This window comes from Trichoplusia ni, chromosome 3, assembly GCF_003590095.1.
Source record: "Trichoplusia ni isolate ovarian cell line Hi5 chromosome 3, tn1, whole genome shotgun sequence".
NCBI classification, from domain to species: Eukaryota; Metazoa; Arthropoda; class Insecta; order Lepidoptera; family Noctuidae; genus Trichoplusia; species Trichoplusia ni.
In genome coordinates this window covers 18,641,890-18,662,135 of record NC_039480.1, presented here as the reverse complement: position 1 = coordinate 18,662,135, position 20,246 = coordinate 18,641,890, and the positions used below count along the sequence as shown (strand labels likewise).

The 20,246-nt window shown below is 36.5% G+C and overlaps 1 protein-coding gene across 2 annotated transcripts; it reads right to left on the bottom strand.

Moving 5' to 3' along the window:
* Positions 1-8,123: 8,123 nt before the first annotated feature.
* LOC113492245 (leukocyte surface antigen CD53-like) lies at positions 8,124-14,950 on the bottom strand. 2 transcript variants are annotated; one of them, XM_026869629.1, is made up of 8 exons: positions 14,947-14,950; positions 14,786-14,860; positions 14,464-14,562; positions 10,224-10,352; positions 9,648-9,722; positions 9,350-9,417; positions 8,630-8,723; positions 8,124-8,261 (listed from the first exon to the last, which is right to left on the bottom strand). In XM_026869629.1, exons 2-8 carry the CDS (start codon positions 14,855-14,857, stop codon positions 8,124-8,126), a joined length of 675 nt encoding a protein of 224 aa, XP_026725430.1. In that variant the 5' UTR covers positions 14,858-14,860; positions 14,947-14,950. The 2 variants fall into 2 exon arrangements, with proteins under 2 accessions (XP_026725430.1, XP_026725429.1); XM_026869628.1 differs by lacking the exon at positions 14,947-14,950 and having other exon boundaries at positions 14,786-14,903.
* Positions 14,951-20,246: the final 5,296 nt, after the last annotated feature.

The window sequence follows — 20,246 nt, the reverse complement described above, 5'->3', positions numbered from 1 at the left end:
ATATCTAAATCAACAATTCAACTTGCATCTTTTGTGCGTCTATTATAAAAACTTCTACCTGCTAAGCGTCGGCAAAAATGGTAATTCACTTCAACGGGGAAGAACTAAGCCTTATTTCAATGCAATAAGGTTTAATTCCGCGGTTCCAGATGGCAAACCAAAAATATTTTTTTGTCTAAATCTTTTTCGGAGTATTTTAAGAAGAATTCTTAAGGGATTGACAGATGTTTAGAGTTTCTTTCTTTCCAGACCAATATTGGCTGTTTCTAGGTAGTCGGAGGCAGTTTTATTTTTTTGGTTAAAAATGAAGAAAGTAAGTTGTTAGGTATTGAGATATTTTGGACTTAAAACGAGCTGTCATAACGAGTTCCTCCCGTGTTTCGGAAGGCACGTTAAATTCTGGGTCCCGGCTATTATAACGACATCTTTAACAGTCGATACCGATAGCCAGAAGTCTGAAAGTCTGACAACCAGTCTAACTAAGGGGTATCGTGTTGCCTAGGTAACTGGGTTGAGGAGATCAGATAGGCAGTCGCTCCTTGTAAAACATTGGTACTGAGCTGCATCCGTTTAGGCTGAAAGATCATTCCTATTTCAACTGGCCTGTAGTCTTGCGGTTAGAGGTCCTGACTCTTGACTGCTATGCCGAAAGTAGTAAGGTCGATTACCGACCCAGGGCCAGTGTTTGTGCAATGAACATGATCATTTGTTCTGTCTGGGTGTAATTTATCTATAATTTGTATGTATTTATAAATATATAAGTATGTTTATCAGTTGTCTAGTACTCACAAGCTTTGCTTAGATACAGACTAGATGGCGCTGTGTGAAAGTTATGGGATATTATTATAACAATTTAGAACTTCCTCGTTTACAGGGACATCTTTTTTTAATTGGTTAGAAACAGACACATTGTAATCCGTTATTATATTTTCCTTTCATCAATAATTTATCCTGTAATTAATTACCTTCCTGTTCGCTTAGGATGTATTAATAAATGAGTTATTTGCTGACGTTTATGAAAGTATTAACACGGCAATAATTATGTTCAACTAGTTAGCCTTTATGTAGAAGAGGTTAAGGTTCAAATTCGTAATGTCGTTTGCAATAAAAAATACATATTTAATTGACTATCCTCCGTCCTTCCTCTTGTTTATATTGGCGAGGTACCTTGATAACCTAATTTAAATTCCTTGCTGTTTATTTGTAAAAGAAGCATAATCATTATAACAGTGTATTTGCCAGAAATCCTACACATTGTTCATAAGAGATTTCCTCGTAGATTTCCTTGACAGGGTAGGCAGAGGGCCATGCTTTCGTCTAAATTCCAAAAACCACATCGAATCGCTATGCAAACTACCGCGAATCCTGCGCTCTCGTAGAGACGAAAAATAAGATTACCCTGAGCTATTTTTTCATATCATTTTGCAATATTTTATACCTACCAAAAAGAACTTATTCACACAGCAAGCACACATTGACACCTGTGGCCCCCTCCCCCTGGTCTGCCGCCCCCCTCAGCCGTCGGCCGCGACATCCGCGTGTATTTTAGGGCGGCGGTGCGATGAACTCGAAGGTCTACCTGCGCGTGCGCATATATGCGCTTATACACCCCAGCACGCACACATGCGCCCTTTGTGCGATGTATTTTGTAAGGATTTCGCTTACATTGTAATGGAGACAGAAGGTTCAGGTTTGGATACAATAAATGTGTTTATCTGTCTGGCATGTTATTACAGGTAGAGGAGACGAAATAACAGATTTTGATAAAATGTAGGTAGTTTTGGGTAAGCTTAAACTTAAAGAAACTTAATTACATCAAAACTTGTTGACCAACAGGCCAACAGACCAACAGGTTTCCGGGAAAAGAAAAAAAACCTCGTTCTCTATAAACTTAATACGTGCAAATTACGCGTTACACCTTTTATCCGCGATGAAATCCTTAACTAATTAAATGACTGTCATATTTTCACCACGTTTGCAGTTTGATCCAACTTCAAAGATTATATAGGTAACATCACAATTTTAAATCGATCTTTTTGAATACACCTTTTTGACAGTCTTTTAGGCGGTGCATTATTTTAATGCACATTTTTCGGTAGCCTGTTAGGCGGTACGAAGTTTGCCGAATCACCTAGTATTCCATATTTACGCGACGAAACTTTTTCTGGGCTCCATGCTTGACAGACATGGAGTTTAATTTAAGCATATAATATCCATATTACTTGGAAGTATTGATCGAGTGAACCTTCTGCCATTTACGTACATAGTACCCACATCCTACACAGGCCCTCTTTTATTTTTTATCTTCGCCTCATGGTAGCCAGTTCGGAAATCGTGCTGTGTGCACAGATATATAATAAAAAGTGTTCGTATAGCTAACTTAGGATCGAACGAAAGTTCAATCTGTTTCTTGCGTTTAAATCTCATTTTTTCTACGTCTTAAGGGCAAAGATGAATGACATTTCAAACTATAAAATTGAATCGATTTCGAGGACAAAACATCTAAGCATAATAATAAATAAATAATAAATGCGGACAACATCACATATATTGTTCTGAACCCAAAGTAAGTTGCTAAAGCACTTGTGTTATGGAATTCAGATACAACCCACATCACCCAGACCCGAGACAATGTAGAAATGTGCATTTTTACACTGACCCGACCGGGGATCGAACCCGGGACCTCAGAGCTAGCGACACCTTGCAACCGGTGCGTGCGCCACTCGACCACGGAGGTCGTCGAAAAATAATCTATGAATCTATAAATTATTAAATTTCACATATCAATCAATACATAAATTAGATAGACACAGTGATATTTACTTCAAAGTTTTCCCCGCGATTTTACTTTCCCTAAAGTCGGATTATCTTTAAAAAGTAGCTCCGGCCCGAAAGATTTTCTCCATGTTTCAAACTGAAAGGTTTTTGATAATATTTCGTACAGAGATACCTTGTACCTTGGAATAACAGATGGAAGTCGTTTTTATTCGACATTAATAGAATTATGCTTTACAGCGTTAACCAACATGAAGACTACTGCTAAATATAACCTTAATCAATCGAGCATAAAATTATCAACCACATTAGCAACTCCACAATTTTTAATTTATATTAATGCAAAAGTTTACTCAACTACGCAATAACGCACAGACAAGTATAGTTTTTATACAAAAACTTCGTGTGAAACCGTTGTGCATGACCGAGGCATACGGTTTCCGCGTTTCCGACCTCTGATACAGTCCATGGTCACCTTTGTGAAGTCGTATTCGAAGATACACTTTTAAACATGTTGTTGTGTGAGGAAGATGGCGACAGGCAGAGTGTAGCGTGCTCTCTCGCTTATACAATTACGAATGACTGTTTTCATGAGTTAGAAGTACAAGGCATGGATATTTTTAAAATAGGTAGACAATAAAATCTTCGATATATGGGACTGATAAGCTTTTTTGAATTTGTAAGCATTATAGAGCCAGATTTTGGGTTGCTTAAGTAATGTCATTTTTTTTAGGTTTTAACAAAACAATCACCTGGATTTTGTTTCTAGACAAAATCTGGTATAGGCAATTAGGTGAAGTATGTTTTTCAGCCTTAAGAAAGTATTCTTCTATTTGAAAACAAACTTACCCAACTTAATTGATTGAAAATATTGAAATACTAAATCAATTTTAACAGAAAAAAATCTATACTAATATATAAACCTGAAGAGTTTGTTTGTTTGTTTGTTTGAACGCGCTAATCTCAGGAACTACTGGTCCAAATTGAAAAATTCTTTTTGTGTTGAGTAGACAATTAATCGAGGAAGGCTTTAGGCTATAAACCATCACGCTGCGACTAATAGGAGCGAAGATACAATGGAAAATGTGAAAAAAAAACAGGAGGTGTATAAATCATAACTTACATCTTCTTCTACCCACGGGAACGGAGTCGCGGGCAACAGCTAGTATAATCATGATTCTATAGCCTACCATCGCTTATGAACATATAGCAACATACTTTTAAAATCTAAATCTCTTACAAAATCATCATTGCAAATACGCATAATATATATCTATTAGTAAAAACCACCTTTCCTTTTTCATCAATCATCGTCATAGATAAATGATGATTGCCATAAACCCACACCCATTGTTTTAACATTTCCAAAGCTTTAAAGTTACACAACAGAGCCTATTGGCTTGGAGCCAATATCAACTATTCCGAGGCAATATTTCATGTCCAAAAAGCCTGCAAAACAGGGAGATATACAATGTGTTTTATCAGAGGCCGACCATAGTTTAAATAATGGTTTTCTGTATAAAATCTATAGCCTCTCTTGTCCATAAGTCATGGCCTTGTCTAAATATTTTATTCAAATTTCTTTTTTAAGTGTTATATACAACTTTTGGTGTTATATAAAGTCAGTATGTCTTCAGGACTATTTTTTTCTTTCAATTCACAGGATAACTTCAAGGGAAGAATACCAGTTGCAGCGGCTTTGGTGAAGTAAGGAACATGGATGGGTTTTGATCAGTAGAAAACTGACACTCCGTCCTCAACCTAAAGTGCAAGGTGTCATTTGATGATATTTCAACCAATAAAAAGGGGAGATATCGGTTTCTTTTTAACAGTATATAAAAACTGTCATATTTTCAATGTTAATATGTACTTTGGTATGTTAAAACAGCCTGATTAAGGCATCTTATAATGTAGACCCAACCCTGGGCAAAAGCCTTTGCATCTCTAAATGGCTTTGGGCCACAATGGCTGATATAAATAATAATACCATCCTGAATACTAAAAATCTCAAGTTTGTAACAGGTAGTATAAATGATGCATACCTAATTATAATAGATAAAAATAAAAATGACCAACTAGGAAGCAAACTTTGATTATAATGGATAATTAATTTGTATGTGTCTATATGTGGTTGATTCATATGATATGATAATAAAGTTATCATAATTATAGGTTCGTTCATATTATGTTTTGGACTTGAGAGATAAATAAAGCATTTTACTGATGAAGTTTTAAACTTTGAATGGAGTTTGGCCCAACATAGGGCTAGTGCTGGCAGTTAAATTGATATACATTTTTGAAGGTAAGTCAAAAATTTCACACAGTAAATGATTTCTGGTGCAGAAAAGAAGCAGTCAAGATTAAAAAAAGTGATAAAACTTTCTCTAATTGACCATAAATAACACGTCCATAGACACAAAATGCCATAAACGACCGTTTTTTTTCAACAACTTTGAAAAAAGTACCCTTTATTTAGGAATTGTTGAAAAATTGCATTTTCTTGATAAAATAACAGTGTATAGATACGAAATACTTAGTCAACATGTTAATTTCTCGCTCACGTCACGCGACGTTACGTAAAATACCTTTATACGCGTAGGTACATAAACATGATAATTGTTTGTCTACTGGCAGCCGTGGCCGACCGAATACTGTACACTCAGTGGTTAATACCTCGCGTAAGACAGAAGGAAACGGCACGGCGCCAGCCTGACGTGACTCGGACAGATATGCTTGTCACGCAATAAACGTGCGTCCAGCATGCATTTTAGTAGATAGAGCATGTAGGTACCTATAGTTTTGTTCGTAGTCCCAGTAGTCCTTGTAACGCGGGTGCCACCGCGGGCCCCCGCGCGAGTAAGGCCGACGAGAGCCCCCCTATTGAATAGCATGGATGGCAATTGGAAGCAAAAAAAATGTTTAAGATTGCAAAATAGGAAATAAAATGATAAAAATAAAAACTGGTTAAGAAATGGGGATAGATGTTGCCTATTTTAGATTTTTTTAAAGATTGAAGAAGGAAAGTTGTTTTTTTTTTATTATTTATCTTGTACAGGACCATCATAGTCTGCTATTGGTAAATTTCAGTATTTTTTTTCAGTCTAGGAAAAGCTTTGCCTAGCTATAGGACAGTCACAGGCTGGTTATTATTTTAGGAATATTAAATATGTTCCATAGTGTGTGTAAGATGGTATACGTATAGATTGTAAAGGCTAGCTGCGCTTTTCAAATTTGACCCTAAATCTCTTCACATAAAAACCCTTTGCATTGAATTAAAAATAATAAAATACATTAAAATCTATTCTTTATTGAGCATTCAGTATTTTATTTACAATTGCCTTACTTTTAAGTTTTAATAATATTCAACTAAAACATGACTTATTTAAAAGTTCTTCCATTTACATACAATAAAATTTTAATACAAATTTTGTTTTAAGTAATTCTATTAAATACAAACTATTAAGTGTGTTTTGAGCATTTTAAGCAAAATCCCTATTGGCACCTAAAGCGGGACACAAAATAAAATATTTTCTAAAGTTATTTACATATTACCATGACAAAATACTTAGGGTACGCGTCTACTGGGGCTTAACTGAGTAGAATGAAGTAGAACGGATCAAAATTAATTGGTCAATCCACGTTCAATTCGCTAATTTCCGCATCAATGGACACGCACCCTTATCTATGCCTTATAAGAGTTATCTCATTTACTTGTTATAAATTATTAACTAACAAATCAAATTTGAATAGAGCAAACCATAACACAATTATTATTACACTGCTTAATGGCGCCCCACCGTGGGACAAAATATTGGCGCCCATCGAGGGGCAAAATAAAAGTCTTGTAAAAAGTCTTCTTACACGATATACATATTTTCTTTAAAATGCTTCAAATATCAATAAAACAAGTTTTCAGACAACACTTCAATATTCAACCAGAAAAGTCGGTCTCTTTAAATTGGTTTTGGTTTAGCTGAATCTACTAAGCTGAAGTGGCAGGCTTGTCTATCCAGCCTATCCTGGCCCTGCCGACGACTAGCATGAGAACATCATCATTGGTGGGCTCCACTGTCGGCGTGACGCGCGTCTGACTCCACCGGCGACGGGAGCGCGGAGGGGGGATGGGGGGTGACGCTGTGAAGGATATAGGGTTAAAAGATCAGTATTATAAGCTAAATTAAACATGACTAAAACATTTGCAACCTAAATATATACACTTAAAAACGAACATCGTCATCGCTGCCGGCTGGGAGTGTGCCCTAAAGGCTGGCAGCATTGCCACGTTGATCGGCAATGCGATCTAAAATCTCTGAGCGAGGTAAAAGCCAGCCTTTGGGTCACGGGAAATGTCAACAAGACGCTTTGCTTATCTTTAAGCGTTTTGGCCCCCACGGCCCAAAAGTTTCGACATCAACTAACCGTATAAAATATGTTAAGGTAAATACAAATGATGTTAAGGTTTAATTCATAGTTTTTTTATTGTGTCCTTAATCTGACGCGTCAGCTCATAATTAAAGATTCCGGTTGGGTCAGAAACTAGACGGGCGATCCCGATACATACGCGTGAGTAAACCGTTACATCATTTGAGTTACTGTGAAAATATTACAAACTGGCTTTTATTCGCGGCTTCTGCTACATAGTATAGCTAAACCATTGCTCTCTTTTAATGAATTCGGAATAATAAGAAAAAATATCCAATGTATTAGCTATCTCAATAACAAATTTGATCAAAACCGGTCCAGAATACAATCATTTATTACATTAGTGAAATAGGTTTTAATGTTCGTTAGAAAAAACATGCACTACTTCAAAAAGTTTAAAAGCCAAAGATTAACTTATAATATAAGTTTACCAGAAAACAAGACAGCACTATTTAACAAAAGCATTTTATGTATGGCTCCACGTATCTATAACCATTTACCAAAATCCGTTCGGGAAATAACAAATATAGATAGATTTAAGATTAGTGTCAAGATATTATTATTAAGAAAAGCATATTACAATGTGGCAGAATACCTAGAGGATAACTTAAGATTGTATAAGATTTAGATTTAACAAAACAATGTTCTCTGCAGTGATTTTTAAAATTGTGTAGTTTGCATGCCTTTGTAGGTGGGATATGGTTAATGTGCAGTATTAAAATATTTAAGAACTTCTATGTACCCATATTCGCCAATGAATAAATGATTTGATTTGATTTGATTTGCTTTATAAGTTAGAGCAACTTCTACTTTAATATAGAGTTTGCTGCAAGCTTTCATCACAGCACAAAAGTCTTAGGAAACTAATGTTTAAAAATTACCTATTTAAAGATGGCTGCTTACCGTTCACGGCGTCGATGCGATCGCTAGCTGTAAGAGCGAGATGCATGACACGACCGCCTCAGGATAGAGCAGGACGCCAACACAACATGGATGACAGCTAGAGACGTGTACACCGGGAGGAGATAGCGGTCTAACCAGACCGAGATGGATGCGTGGCAATCCTGTAGATTTAATATAGTTTATTGTTAAACTATGCTGAACTTGAGGCGTTTTTCTGAAATAAAAGACTTAAAAAAAAGAGTAGAATTAGTTACTCCTTATTATATATACAGGTAATAAAAGTCTAGTCGAAATCGGTGCAGCCATTTCTGAGATTAGCCCGGACAAACAGAGAGACCAGGATTGTTTTTGTAAAAAATGATGTTTTGCTGTAGGTACTGCATATATTTCATAAGCATCGTCATTTATCATCCTAGCCTTTTCCCAACTATGTTTAGGTCGGCTTAAACAAACATACCTGTTAACTTTCAGATTTTTTTATACTTTTTCAAGTTTAACACGTGACATCTAAGTATTGTAGGTATCATACCTTCTTATATAAAAGTGTGCTTGTACAGTTATCTGGATAAGCGGCTGGGCCGCAGCACGACCATGGGGGCTTCCGAATATCTGGTTCTGAGGCACTGTGGGGACATGGCTTATTAATAATAACGTTATAATACCGAAGAGTTAAAAAAAAACTACTTAGCTAAACTTTATGTACCTAATTTTGGGAATTGAAAAATAAACGACGACCTCCGTGGTCGAGTGGCGTACGCACTGGTTTCAAGGTGTCGCTAGCTCTGAGGTCCCGGGTTCGAACCCCGGTCGCGTCAATGTAAAAATTCACATTTCTGCATTGTCTCGGGTCTGGGTGTTTGTGGTACCTTCGTTGTATGTGGATTCCATAACACAAGTGCTTTAGCAACTTACTTTGGGTTCAGAACAATGTATGTGATGTTGTCCGCATTTAAAAAAAAAATCATTGTTACATCCAGTCCGAGTTTTGAGGGTTGCTACCTCAAAGCAGGGCTCACTTTTTAAAAGCCCGAAGAAGAAATATAAGTTTGATCCATCTGTAGACCTTGACAAGCATTTGTGTGATCCACGAATGCTTGTCCTGAGTCTGGGTGTCATAGTGCATGTGACTTGAATGTTTGTGAAACGTCCCGCGGTACTAAGGTCCTTCATGTAGATGTCGTTTTTTAAACTGAGATTAATAAAGAATGGTGTTTTCTAGTTTGGGTAAATAAAATGGATGGAAACTCACTTATGTTCACAACATTGGAATGCAAGACGCATCGCGTGCGTCCACTGCCCGTCATCTTGTAGACCTTTCTGTGAAACAATATTTCATATTTAATATCTAAGTATTCAGGCTTTTTCACCGATGACGCAATAAATGAGCTGTTTAATATTGACTTGAAATTGAACCAGATATTCCTGAGATTAGCGCGGTTAAATAACCAAACTCTTTAGCTTTATAATATTAGTATAGAATGTAATACGAACCTCGTATTCTTTGATAAAAAAACATATGAAACATTCGCAGAGCATACTTTACTTACCTCTACCAGATTGCTTGAGAAATAATACAGAAGAGAACATTCTAGAAGCAGAAGTAGTATCACCAGGGCAGAGTACTGAAAGAAGGAGAATAAATTCAATGATTTTTATTAAGTTCTCCCGCACTAAGGAATTTAATCCTTGTATCGCGCTGCGATTTACAAACATTCAAGTCACATGCACAAAGACACCCAGACTCAGGACAAGCACTCGTGGATCAAACAAACGTTTGTCCTACGCGGGGATCGAACCCGCAACACGTCGCGCTCAGTGTATATCGCATGAAAAAATTTACCACAATTTCGAACTCCATTTAAAATCTAATTTGTAATGCCGCAAGCATAGTAGCTTTTACCCGCGGGCCCGCCCGTTACAAATCAATAATGATCCCACGGGAACATAAAATCGGGATAAAACTAACCTATGTGTTAATCCCGGTTATAAACTATCTGTGTACCACGTTTCGTCTAAATCCGTTCCGTAGTTTTAGCGTGAAAGACGAACAAACATCTATACATACAAGCTTTCGCGTTTATAATTTCAGAAAGATTTATAAGTAGTAAATTTCGTCCACTCACCATAAACAGTAGGAACGGTGACCTGGTGATGGCTCCATAGAATCCCATGAAACACACGAAGAACAGAAAAACCGCGATCGCCGTCAACGCGATGCCAACCTGCAGGGATACTGCCTCCTCAAACACTGACTGGTGGGGAGAAAAATATTATTACTATCAGCCGTTCTAGCTAAACGACATTTCGACAGATGGAACAGCTTCATTAAGAATATGATGACAGGCGAAAATCACGTTACTTATCGAAACTGGTAAACGAGTGATTGAGGTCACCACGTCAAACCCACTTCGCGACGTGTTAGTTCGATCCCCGTAGGACAAGCGTTTGTGTGATCCACGAATGGGGTGTTATGATTCTGGTTCTGTTTGTGGATTTGACTTGAATGTTAGTAAAACCCCCGCGACACAAGGATTCAATTCATAATTAATAATAATAAATAAATGCGGACAACATCACATACATTGTTCTGAACCCAAAGTAAGTTGCTAAAGCACTTGTGTTATGGAATTCAGATACAACGAAGGTACCACAAACACCCAGACCCGAGATAATGTAGAAATGTGAATTTTTACATTGACCCGACCGGGGATCGAACCCGGGACCTCAGAGCTAGCGACACCTTGAAACCGGTGCGTACGCCACTCGACCACGGAGGTCGTCAAATTGCATGCGAGCGTTGTTTCTTTTAACCGTATCCGAAACCTAACCTTTTATGTGAATGTAAATCTGTTTGTTAAGCTGCGAAAAAGACTTTATCAACTTAAAAAAATGGGATTACTTTTGCTTCACTGCAACATTCCACAGGAGCGGAGCAGCTGTTCACCGCTAGTTCTTATAATAAAGTGCAACCCACAGGTCGAATCAAAAAATAAGATTTTACAAGGTCCTGACTATTTAATAAGTAAGTAAAAAACTGTTGGCCGCGGGCCCAGCAACCAAATAAAAAATCATCCCACAGGAACATAAAATCGGAATAAAATCTTATGTATTAATCCTCGTTGTAAACTATCTCCCACCAAGTTTCGTCCCAATTCTTTCAATGGTTTTTCCGTGAAAGAGGAACAAACATCCATTTTATTAAAAAAACACCCGCAATTAGGAATTTAATCCTTGTGTCACAGGTTTTACAAACATATAAATCACATGCACAAGACACCCAGACTCAGAACGTTTATAATATTCGTAGAATTTACTTTAAGCAATATTTTACATCAGATGAAGTCGCGTGTTGCAACTAGTCTAGTTAGCGAGTCCTGACCGGGTCGATGGTGTCAGGCGGCGACAAGCACGGCAGCCGAATAACCTATTCTACCTAAAATTAACTTCAGTGAACATCAAAATATTGTGATCTCAAATTGCACTGCAAATGATATCGGAGTATCGTGTTAAGGGGCGATTAGAGGGAGAAGTAAAATATCAATTGTAACGTGCCTTCTCCCAACTATGTTGGGGTCGGCTTCCAGTCTAACAGGACTTAGCTAAGTACCAGTGTTTTATAGAGCGACTGCCTATCTGACCTAATCAACCCAGTTATGGACAACACGATACCCATTAGTTAGACTGGTTGTCTGACTTTCTAGCTTCTGACTACCAGTAACGACTGTCAAAGATGTATGAATAACAGCCGGCCCAACAATTTAACGTGCCTTCCGAAAAATGGAGGAACTCGTTATGACAAAGATGGTCACTCATCTACGGACCAACCGCGTCAAGCTTAGCTTAACTTGTGCTCGATTTACTTACATATGCAGTTATAGCTTAGTCACGTGACAATATCACTTATACTTTTCACGTGACCGACCCGCGACCGTATAATTATAATGACATATCATGTTTTATCAGCTGTTCCCATACACTGACCCTTTTATCTATCTATACCTACTAATATATAAAGCTGAAGAGTTTGTTTGTTTGTTTGAACGCGCTAATCTCAGGATCTACTGGATCGAATTGATTTGTTTTGTGTTGAATAGACCATTTATCAAGGAAGGCTTTAGGCTATATAATATCGCGCTACGACTAATAGGAGCGAAGATAAAATGGAAAATGTGGAAAAAATATTCATCTTTGATGGCTTGAAGATCTTCTACCCACGTGGACGAAGTCGCGGGCAACAGCTAGTTACTAAATAAGCGAGGCATAGTTTTTACTTAGAAGCCTTTTTCGGTTTGGAAATCATCAAATGACTCTTTCCACTTTGGGTTGAGTGGGGAGTGTCAAACTTTAATAAAACTAAGAATTAAAAAAACCGACAGTAAAAACTATCACCCCCAAAACTATTCAACGGCTTGACCGATTTTTAACATAAAATGTTAAATGAATGCTCACACATAATTTACCTTTAATACACAAAATAAATAAATTAAAATCTATTAATCACACATAGCGACAGACAGACCGATAGACACGTCAAACATTTAATAACACTTCCCTTTTAGCGTCTGAGGTTAAAAAAAGTTTACTAGCCACAATACAACTATTTCAATATAATAATTGTTTCCAAATTCCCCAATTAACTTGGAAAGGAGGGTATCATTCGATCTAAAGTAACATATGTGTTTGATCCGCTGTCATGCGACAAAATAAGCAATACTTGATGCTATTATACGCGTGCCCTACTTCGTCGCGGCCATCTTGTAAAATATTCATGAGTGATGCGCCAGCCTGACTGATAGTGAAATACGTGTCTTTTTAAAACGACTCCCGCGTTCAAGAATAGGGTATTTGAGTTAGGACCCATTTTTCAATGACCAGACAACTTTTATTCGACGAATATGTTTGACGTTTTGACAGCTTTTGTATAGAAAATATGTCAAACGGTCATATTTATTCCTCAGATAAAAATTAACTGATGATTGAAAAATCGGGCCTAAATCTAATAAAATGAATCTGTTTAGACCGTCAGACAGATTTCCAAAAATATTGCGCACGTATTTTTCATTTTATCACATCATAAAATAATAAGAAAGATAAAAAGCACTTAAGTATGGTAGTGGTGGCTAAAAACGTCACTTGCTAGTAAAAAGCGTACTGGTAAGTGACGTCACACGAGATTTTAAATCACTGTATTCAGTATATTTTTCGTTTACGAAATAAAAAATAAAAAAAATACCTACGTATCCGGAATTTGTTGGCAATCTAAACAGTTTTTTTTAATATCTACCCAAATTAATCCTTGTATCGCGGGGAGTTTCACAAACATTCAAGTCACATGCACAAAGACACCCAGACTCGGAACAAGCATTCGTGGATCACACAATACTTGTCCTACGGGGATCGAACTAACACGTCGCGCAGTGGGTTTGGCGTGGTGACCTCAACCACTCGGCTATCCTTGCTGTCAATACGTTTTAAAACAATTAGGTAAAGCAATCGTCTATATCATTAACCTTCAGATCCAAGCATGCTTTCATAATAATCAATAAAACATTTGATTTGTAATCATAGTAAGTCGAATCTAACATATTTTTAATGTGTATGCACCGCTTGCTACGAGCATTAGTCTGACCTTGGACTTGATAAATGTTGTGAAACGGAAACTAGATTTAAAAAATATAAGAGCCCTCGTTTTTAAACCCACTCCATTCAAATTTTATCAAAATCGGTCCAGCCGTTTTTATAGTTGTAAATTGCATTGTCATCGAGTTTGAAGTTAACCTGAAAATTTCAGCCTACTAGCTTATCGGGAAGTGCCTCAAAATTGAGTTGCAAATATCCAACCGGAACGACAAACAAACAAGAAAATGAGTGTATAAAAACGTAGGAATATTTTTATTTTTAAGTGAAACTTTAATGCGACTTCCAAACGTTGTGTTAAACGTTCAAAGCTCTTGAGAGTAGAAAAAGACAGACTGAAAATGAATGCAATCAAATTCATTATCTCATGACAAAGTTTGACCGTTTTCACGCGGAGAAAAGGCACGCTCTTTATATTTCAATTTGACCGCTCTTAATCATTAGGAATGCCGTCTTTCTCCCACAGCAACTGTCTTGTTTTAATAGTCGTTACAAATTTCGCCATGTTCACTCACTACTGGTCCAAATTGAAAAATTCTTTTTGTGTTGAATAGACCATTCATCGAGGAAGCATTTAGGCTATAAACCATCACGCTGCGACTAATAGGAGCGAAGATACAATGGAAAATGTGAAAAAATCAGGGCAGGTATAAATCATAACTTATATCTTCTACCCACGGAGACGAAGTCGCGGGCAACAGCTAGTTATAATATATATGAACTGACCTTTATGATCATACTTCCAGAAGCTTCTAACACCGAGGCTAGTGACGTGGGTGATGATATAATCCACAATCCCAGCGCCACCAGCAAAGCACAGATGACCTGAAAAGCAAAAATAAATTTATTGTTTTTAAACCATACGCCATTGAATCATCTTCTACTTTTTTTTTGTAGATAAAAAAGAATTGCTGTTCGTTAGTCTCGCTAAAACTCGAGAACGGCTGAACCGATTTGGCTCATTTTAGTTTTGAAATATTCGTGGAAGTCCAGGGACGGTTTTGTGGGAGGCAACACCTAGTATGGAATATGTAAATAGAATTCTCACCATGACAAAACAGTTTACGATCCATAATATCCAGGCAGCTACCTTTGAAGTCCTGCTGGTGTGTTTATCCATAATCTAGAAAAAATAAAAACAATCATAATATTTTGATAGTTACTATCGTGAGACTGATTCATTATTAAATGATGTAACGGTTTACTCACGCGTATTTATCGGGGTAACCCGACTAGACGTTCGACTCGCGATCCTGCCGCGTCTGCTCATGATTGAGGACTCCGGTTGGGTCCGAAACGCCGAAATGCGTGCGTAAACAGTTACATCATTTTAATGTTTTATTGCATACTAGCTTTTCGCCCACGGCTTCGCCCGCGTCGATGTCGGTTATATCGCGTTTCCAAGACAACTCTTCGAAAGTCCGGGATAAAAACTATCTTATGTTCTTTCTCAAGGTCAACCCTATGTCTGTACCAAATTTCATTAAAATCAGTTCAGTAGTTTAGACGTGAAAGCGTAATAGACAGACAGTCAGAGTTACTTTCGCATTTATAATATTAGTAGGGATGGCCCGCGGGCCCCGCGACCGCTAAAAGTCGAAAAATACTATCCTGTGTGTTATAACCTACTGTGTACCAAGTTTCGTCTAAATCCATCTGTCTGCCTACGGATCATAGCACAAAACGCAACATCATCATTTTTAAACGTTGGTTAAATGACACAAAAACATTTGCCCTACATCAATAATGATCTTTCGGAACGATTAGACGGATAACAAAGGGATATCCGGGTCAAATAACTTATGCTTGTGATGGTAAAAATGGGATATATTTGTAATATAAACATTATTAGTTTGAGTCCATTACATATATTGTGTTTTGTTGTCTGTACGTAATCTATACTTCTATACTAATATATAAAGCTGAAGAGTTTGTTTGTTAGGAACTACTGGTTCAAATTGTGTTGAATAGACCATTGATCGAGGAAGGTTTTAGGCTATAAAACATCACGCTGCGACTAATAGGAGCGAAGATACAATGGAAAATGTGGAAAAAAAACAGAGAAAATTATTCATCTTCGAGGGCTTCCGTTGCGTGAGCTGCGAAAACGGTTCAAGATATTCTAACCACGTGGACGAAGTCGCGGGCAACAGCTAGTAGGATATATTGTGATACAAACATTATTAGGTCGAGTCCATTACATGTAATGTGTTTTGTTGTCTGTATGTAACGTTTCGATAAAGTAATTGACTTTTCAATAGACTTCAAAAAGTAAATTGTATTTTTTTTATGTTTGTCACCAAGAACATCTTTCTTTTTTTTTCATTAACATTCAAATCACATGCACAAAGACACCCAGACTCAGGACAAGCATTCGTGGATCACACAAACGCTTGTCCTGCGGGGATCGAACTATAATCGCGCAGTGGGTTTGGCGTAGCGACCTCAACCACTCGGCTGTCCATGCAGCCGATAATTTTCATACTAAGTACCAGATTCCCTCATCAATTAATTATCAATACCAATATTTTCTGTACTGGTTTCCTTACTATGTTTTTCTTCACCGTTTATCAGTAATAATAATAATATAATATATCCTGGGACAACTCACACACTGTTATCTGATCCCAAGCTAAGCAGAGCTTGTGTTATGGTAACCAGACAACTGATAAACTTATTTATATATTTCTAAATACATACATATTATAGATAAATTACACCCAGACACCGGAACAAATGATCATGCTCATCAGTCATCACACAACATTTGTCCTGGGCGGGAATCGAACCCACGACCTCCGGTATAGCAGTCAGGGTCACTAACCACTAGATTAACAGGCCCGTCTTAAAATAATTAAGAAAGTCACATTAAGTAGTACTTTGCTTGCGTTGCTTAATAATTATATTTGGCTATACTTTAACTCACTTTGACTAGACTGTTGGTTTGGTGGTAAGTGGTATGACTGCTATACCGAAGCTCGTGAGTTCGATTCCTACCCAGGACAAATGTTCCTGTGATGAGTCACAATCAATTGTTCTGTGTCTGGGTGTATTTTGTTTGAGACTAGATGGAGTTGTGTGAAAGTTGTGATAGTTATATTATATTACTAGCTGTTGCCCGCGACTTCGTCCCCGTGGGTAGAAGATATAAGTTATGATTTATACCTGACCTGTTTTTTCACATTTTCCATTGTACCTATCTTTGCTCCTATTAGTCGCAGCGTGATGGTTTATAGCCTAAAGCCTTCCTCGATGAATGGTCTATTCAACACAAAAAGAATTTTGACCAATAGTTCCTGAGATTAGCGCGTTCAAACAAACAAACAAACTCTTCAGCTTTATATATTAGTATAGAGTATAGATAACGATTGAGTCTGTAAACTATAGGTTGAAGGAGTAAACCAACCCAAGGTCAAGGCAGTTAGAAGTCAAGAACACACCCTGAAGGTCTCTTCAAGGCTCCCTTAACATAATCACTGTAATTCCCAATGTCATCACATTTCTAATGTCTAGACGTTAATGAAAATATAATACACTAGCTGTTGCCCGCGACTCCGTCCGCGTGGACTTCAGTTTACAGCGTGAGGTGGTTCCCGTTTCCGTGGGAATGCCAGATTAAATGTAGGTCTGACCCCCTTTCATTACTCCAATTAAAAAATTGAATTACCGTAAAATCTAACATACCTATATTATTAAAGCCAAATTTTAAAGCTACAGACTATTAAAAAAAAAAGTTTAATTTAAACTTCCAACTATTGTAAGGATCCCTTACAGCCCTTTTACCAGTTAAAAGGCTCGAAACTATGGTATCAGAATTCAGATTTCATTACAATCGGTTCAGAAAAGAGACAAACAGACAAACAAAGACACTTTAATTTTTTTTACATTTCCAGGGTTAAATCATCGGCCTAGCCTTTTCCCAACTATGTTGGGGTCGGCTACCAGTCTAACTGGTTTCAGCTAAGTACCAGTGTTTTACAAGGAGCGACTGCCTATCTGACCTCCTCAACCCAGTTACCTGGGCAACACGATACCCCTTGGTTAGACTTTTTCAAGCTTCTGCCTACCTGTAACGACTGTCAAAGATGTAGGAATAACAGCCGGGACCCACAATTTAACGTGCCTTCCGAAACACGGAGGAACTCGTTATGACAAAGATGATCACCCATCTACGGACCAACCGCGTCAAGCGTAGCTTAACTATTTACTTATTTAAATCTACTTTTAAAACTGAAAAGCTCGTTTTAATAACAAATTATTCGTAGCATTCATTCATTTAAACATTTATGAAGTTGAATGTCCCCCACTAGGTGGACGGCTGCATAATTCATGCCTTTGCCATGTTCCCGTGGGAATTAAGTGGAAAATTATAGACTATTATATTAAATTACGCTTTGTTACCGAGTCGATACGTTTCTGTGAATCTATTGCTACGTTTTTACGTTTTAAATATTTTTTTTTGCTGTTATATTGTAATATGTAGGAATGAAGGGATTTTATTTAATATAAATATGATTTGAAGAGTTTCATCAATGCTTAATAATTTTCTTTGTGAAAATATTTCTTTCAATAATTGAGGTACATTTCTAGCCTGGTGTTATTATTTAACGTTAACTTTCAGTCTATTTATTCATTCTAATTATGTATAGTGATTGATATTTTTTAAGATATTAAATACTAAATGGATAAGGTATACTAAAAGAATATTAATTTCGTCTTGAAAACAGAAAACAATTTATAGGAACTTCCATTTTTACCCAAAGCATAATTATATGTAATCAAACTAATATTCATTTATCTACATTTTACATTTAAATAAATACGTTCTTACGGAACCATTCAAGAACCATTGCATTTAGTTAATGCAAAATATTCAAACCCTTCTGGGAATTCAAACCTACTTTTTTTAACAAAAATATCAAAACGCATTCAAAATAATAACAAATTTAAAATGATAATGTTTCCGTTGCCGGTTGGAGACAAATTTTCATATTTTTAAACGCATATTGTTTTTGATTTATTAACTTAAAAATATTTTAATTTATTTATGTGTGAATTGTCATAAAGGAGAATATTGGAACAAATCTTACCTGTTTTTATTTTCAGCTTAAGATAAATAACAAAAAAGTATTCACTCACTACTTATTTCGTAAAAACGTATATTCCTTTTAACCAACGTGCAACGTTCGGTACGTGCTCTCCCCTCGCTTGGTCGCGTGCTACTGAAAGCGTCACTGAAAGACTTTATTATTTAACATGCTGAAATAACCGAAGGGGTTGTAAATTATATTACAGGTTTGATAGACTCATACCTTCGACGGAAAAAAATACTAGCTTATTCCCACGTTTTTATAGCCTCACTTTCTTGTTTGTTTGTCGTTCCGGTTGGATTTTTGGAACAAAATTTTGAGGTACTTCCCGATAAGCTAGTAGGCTGTAATTTTCAGGGTAGCTTCAAACTTGATGACAATGCAATTTACAACTACAAATACGGTTAGACCGATTTTGATAAAATTTAAAGAGAGTGACATTTTAAAACGTGATTTTTTTTCTCTATTAATTTTATTGAATGAGTTGTCAAATTCTTTGCTTATATCTGTATACAATCTAAAATTAGAAAATAAGAAACGGAACTATAAGAATTTGAAACACAGCATTTCGTGTAACGATGATGATATTTAAGTATTTTATTATCAACTCTGAAGATTTAGTTATTAAAATGCGGGGTTTTCATGTTTCTTTTTTTTATTTTATGATAGTGGTTATCAAGGCAAACCCTCTGTACGTGAATTATCGTGGGTTTTATTCCTGTGAAGAACATTTCTGTGTTGAATGATTGTGAAAGCCCCCACGACACTATGATTAAATTCCGTACAGCAATAATCGAAACTTGAAGAGGTAATGATAGGCGTTTGAAAAACAAATTTAGACTATGAAAAATCTGACGACTGCCGAGGCAGTGGAATTATCTAAAGGGCTACCGTGGCCCCGGTACACGGTACAAAGGAAGGAACATGAAACTGATAATCCCTTCCGCTACGAATATAGAAAAAAAAGTCCATAATATTTTTAAATTCATTTTTATTGGTGTCAAACGTTCACAGAGGTAGTTACATGTATTGCATCGTAGACACTATTGTCATTAAACTTCTAACACATCTTACAACGCCATAGAGCTAAAACCGCAGAATCTCTCAAACCATAAGTAGCTAACTTGTTCTCAAGGTTTAATATTTGAATCTTTAATATAAATAAATTGATTTTACACGAAAGTAGATTAAAACTTAATATTAACATTTGTTTTTTTGTGAAGACATTTGAAGTCAGTACTTTAAATAAAACACGTATACATATTTTTGAAATTATAAGTTACATAACACGACTTATTATAATGATCACGATTTAAAAGTATTTAATTTTTACTAGAAAAAAAAATCTACAGTAAAATTACATTTCCAAATCAAATTAATTGTTTTGTTTACTAATACAATATTAGTTGAACTTATTTT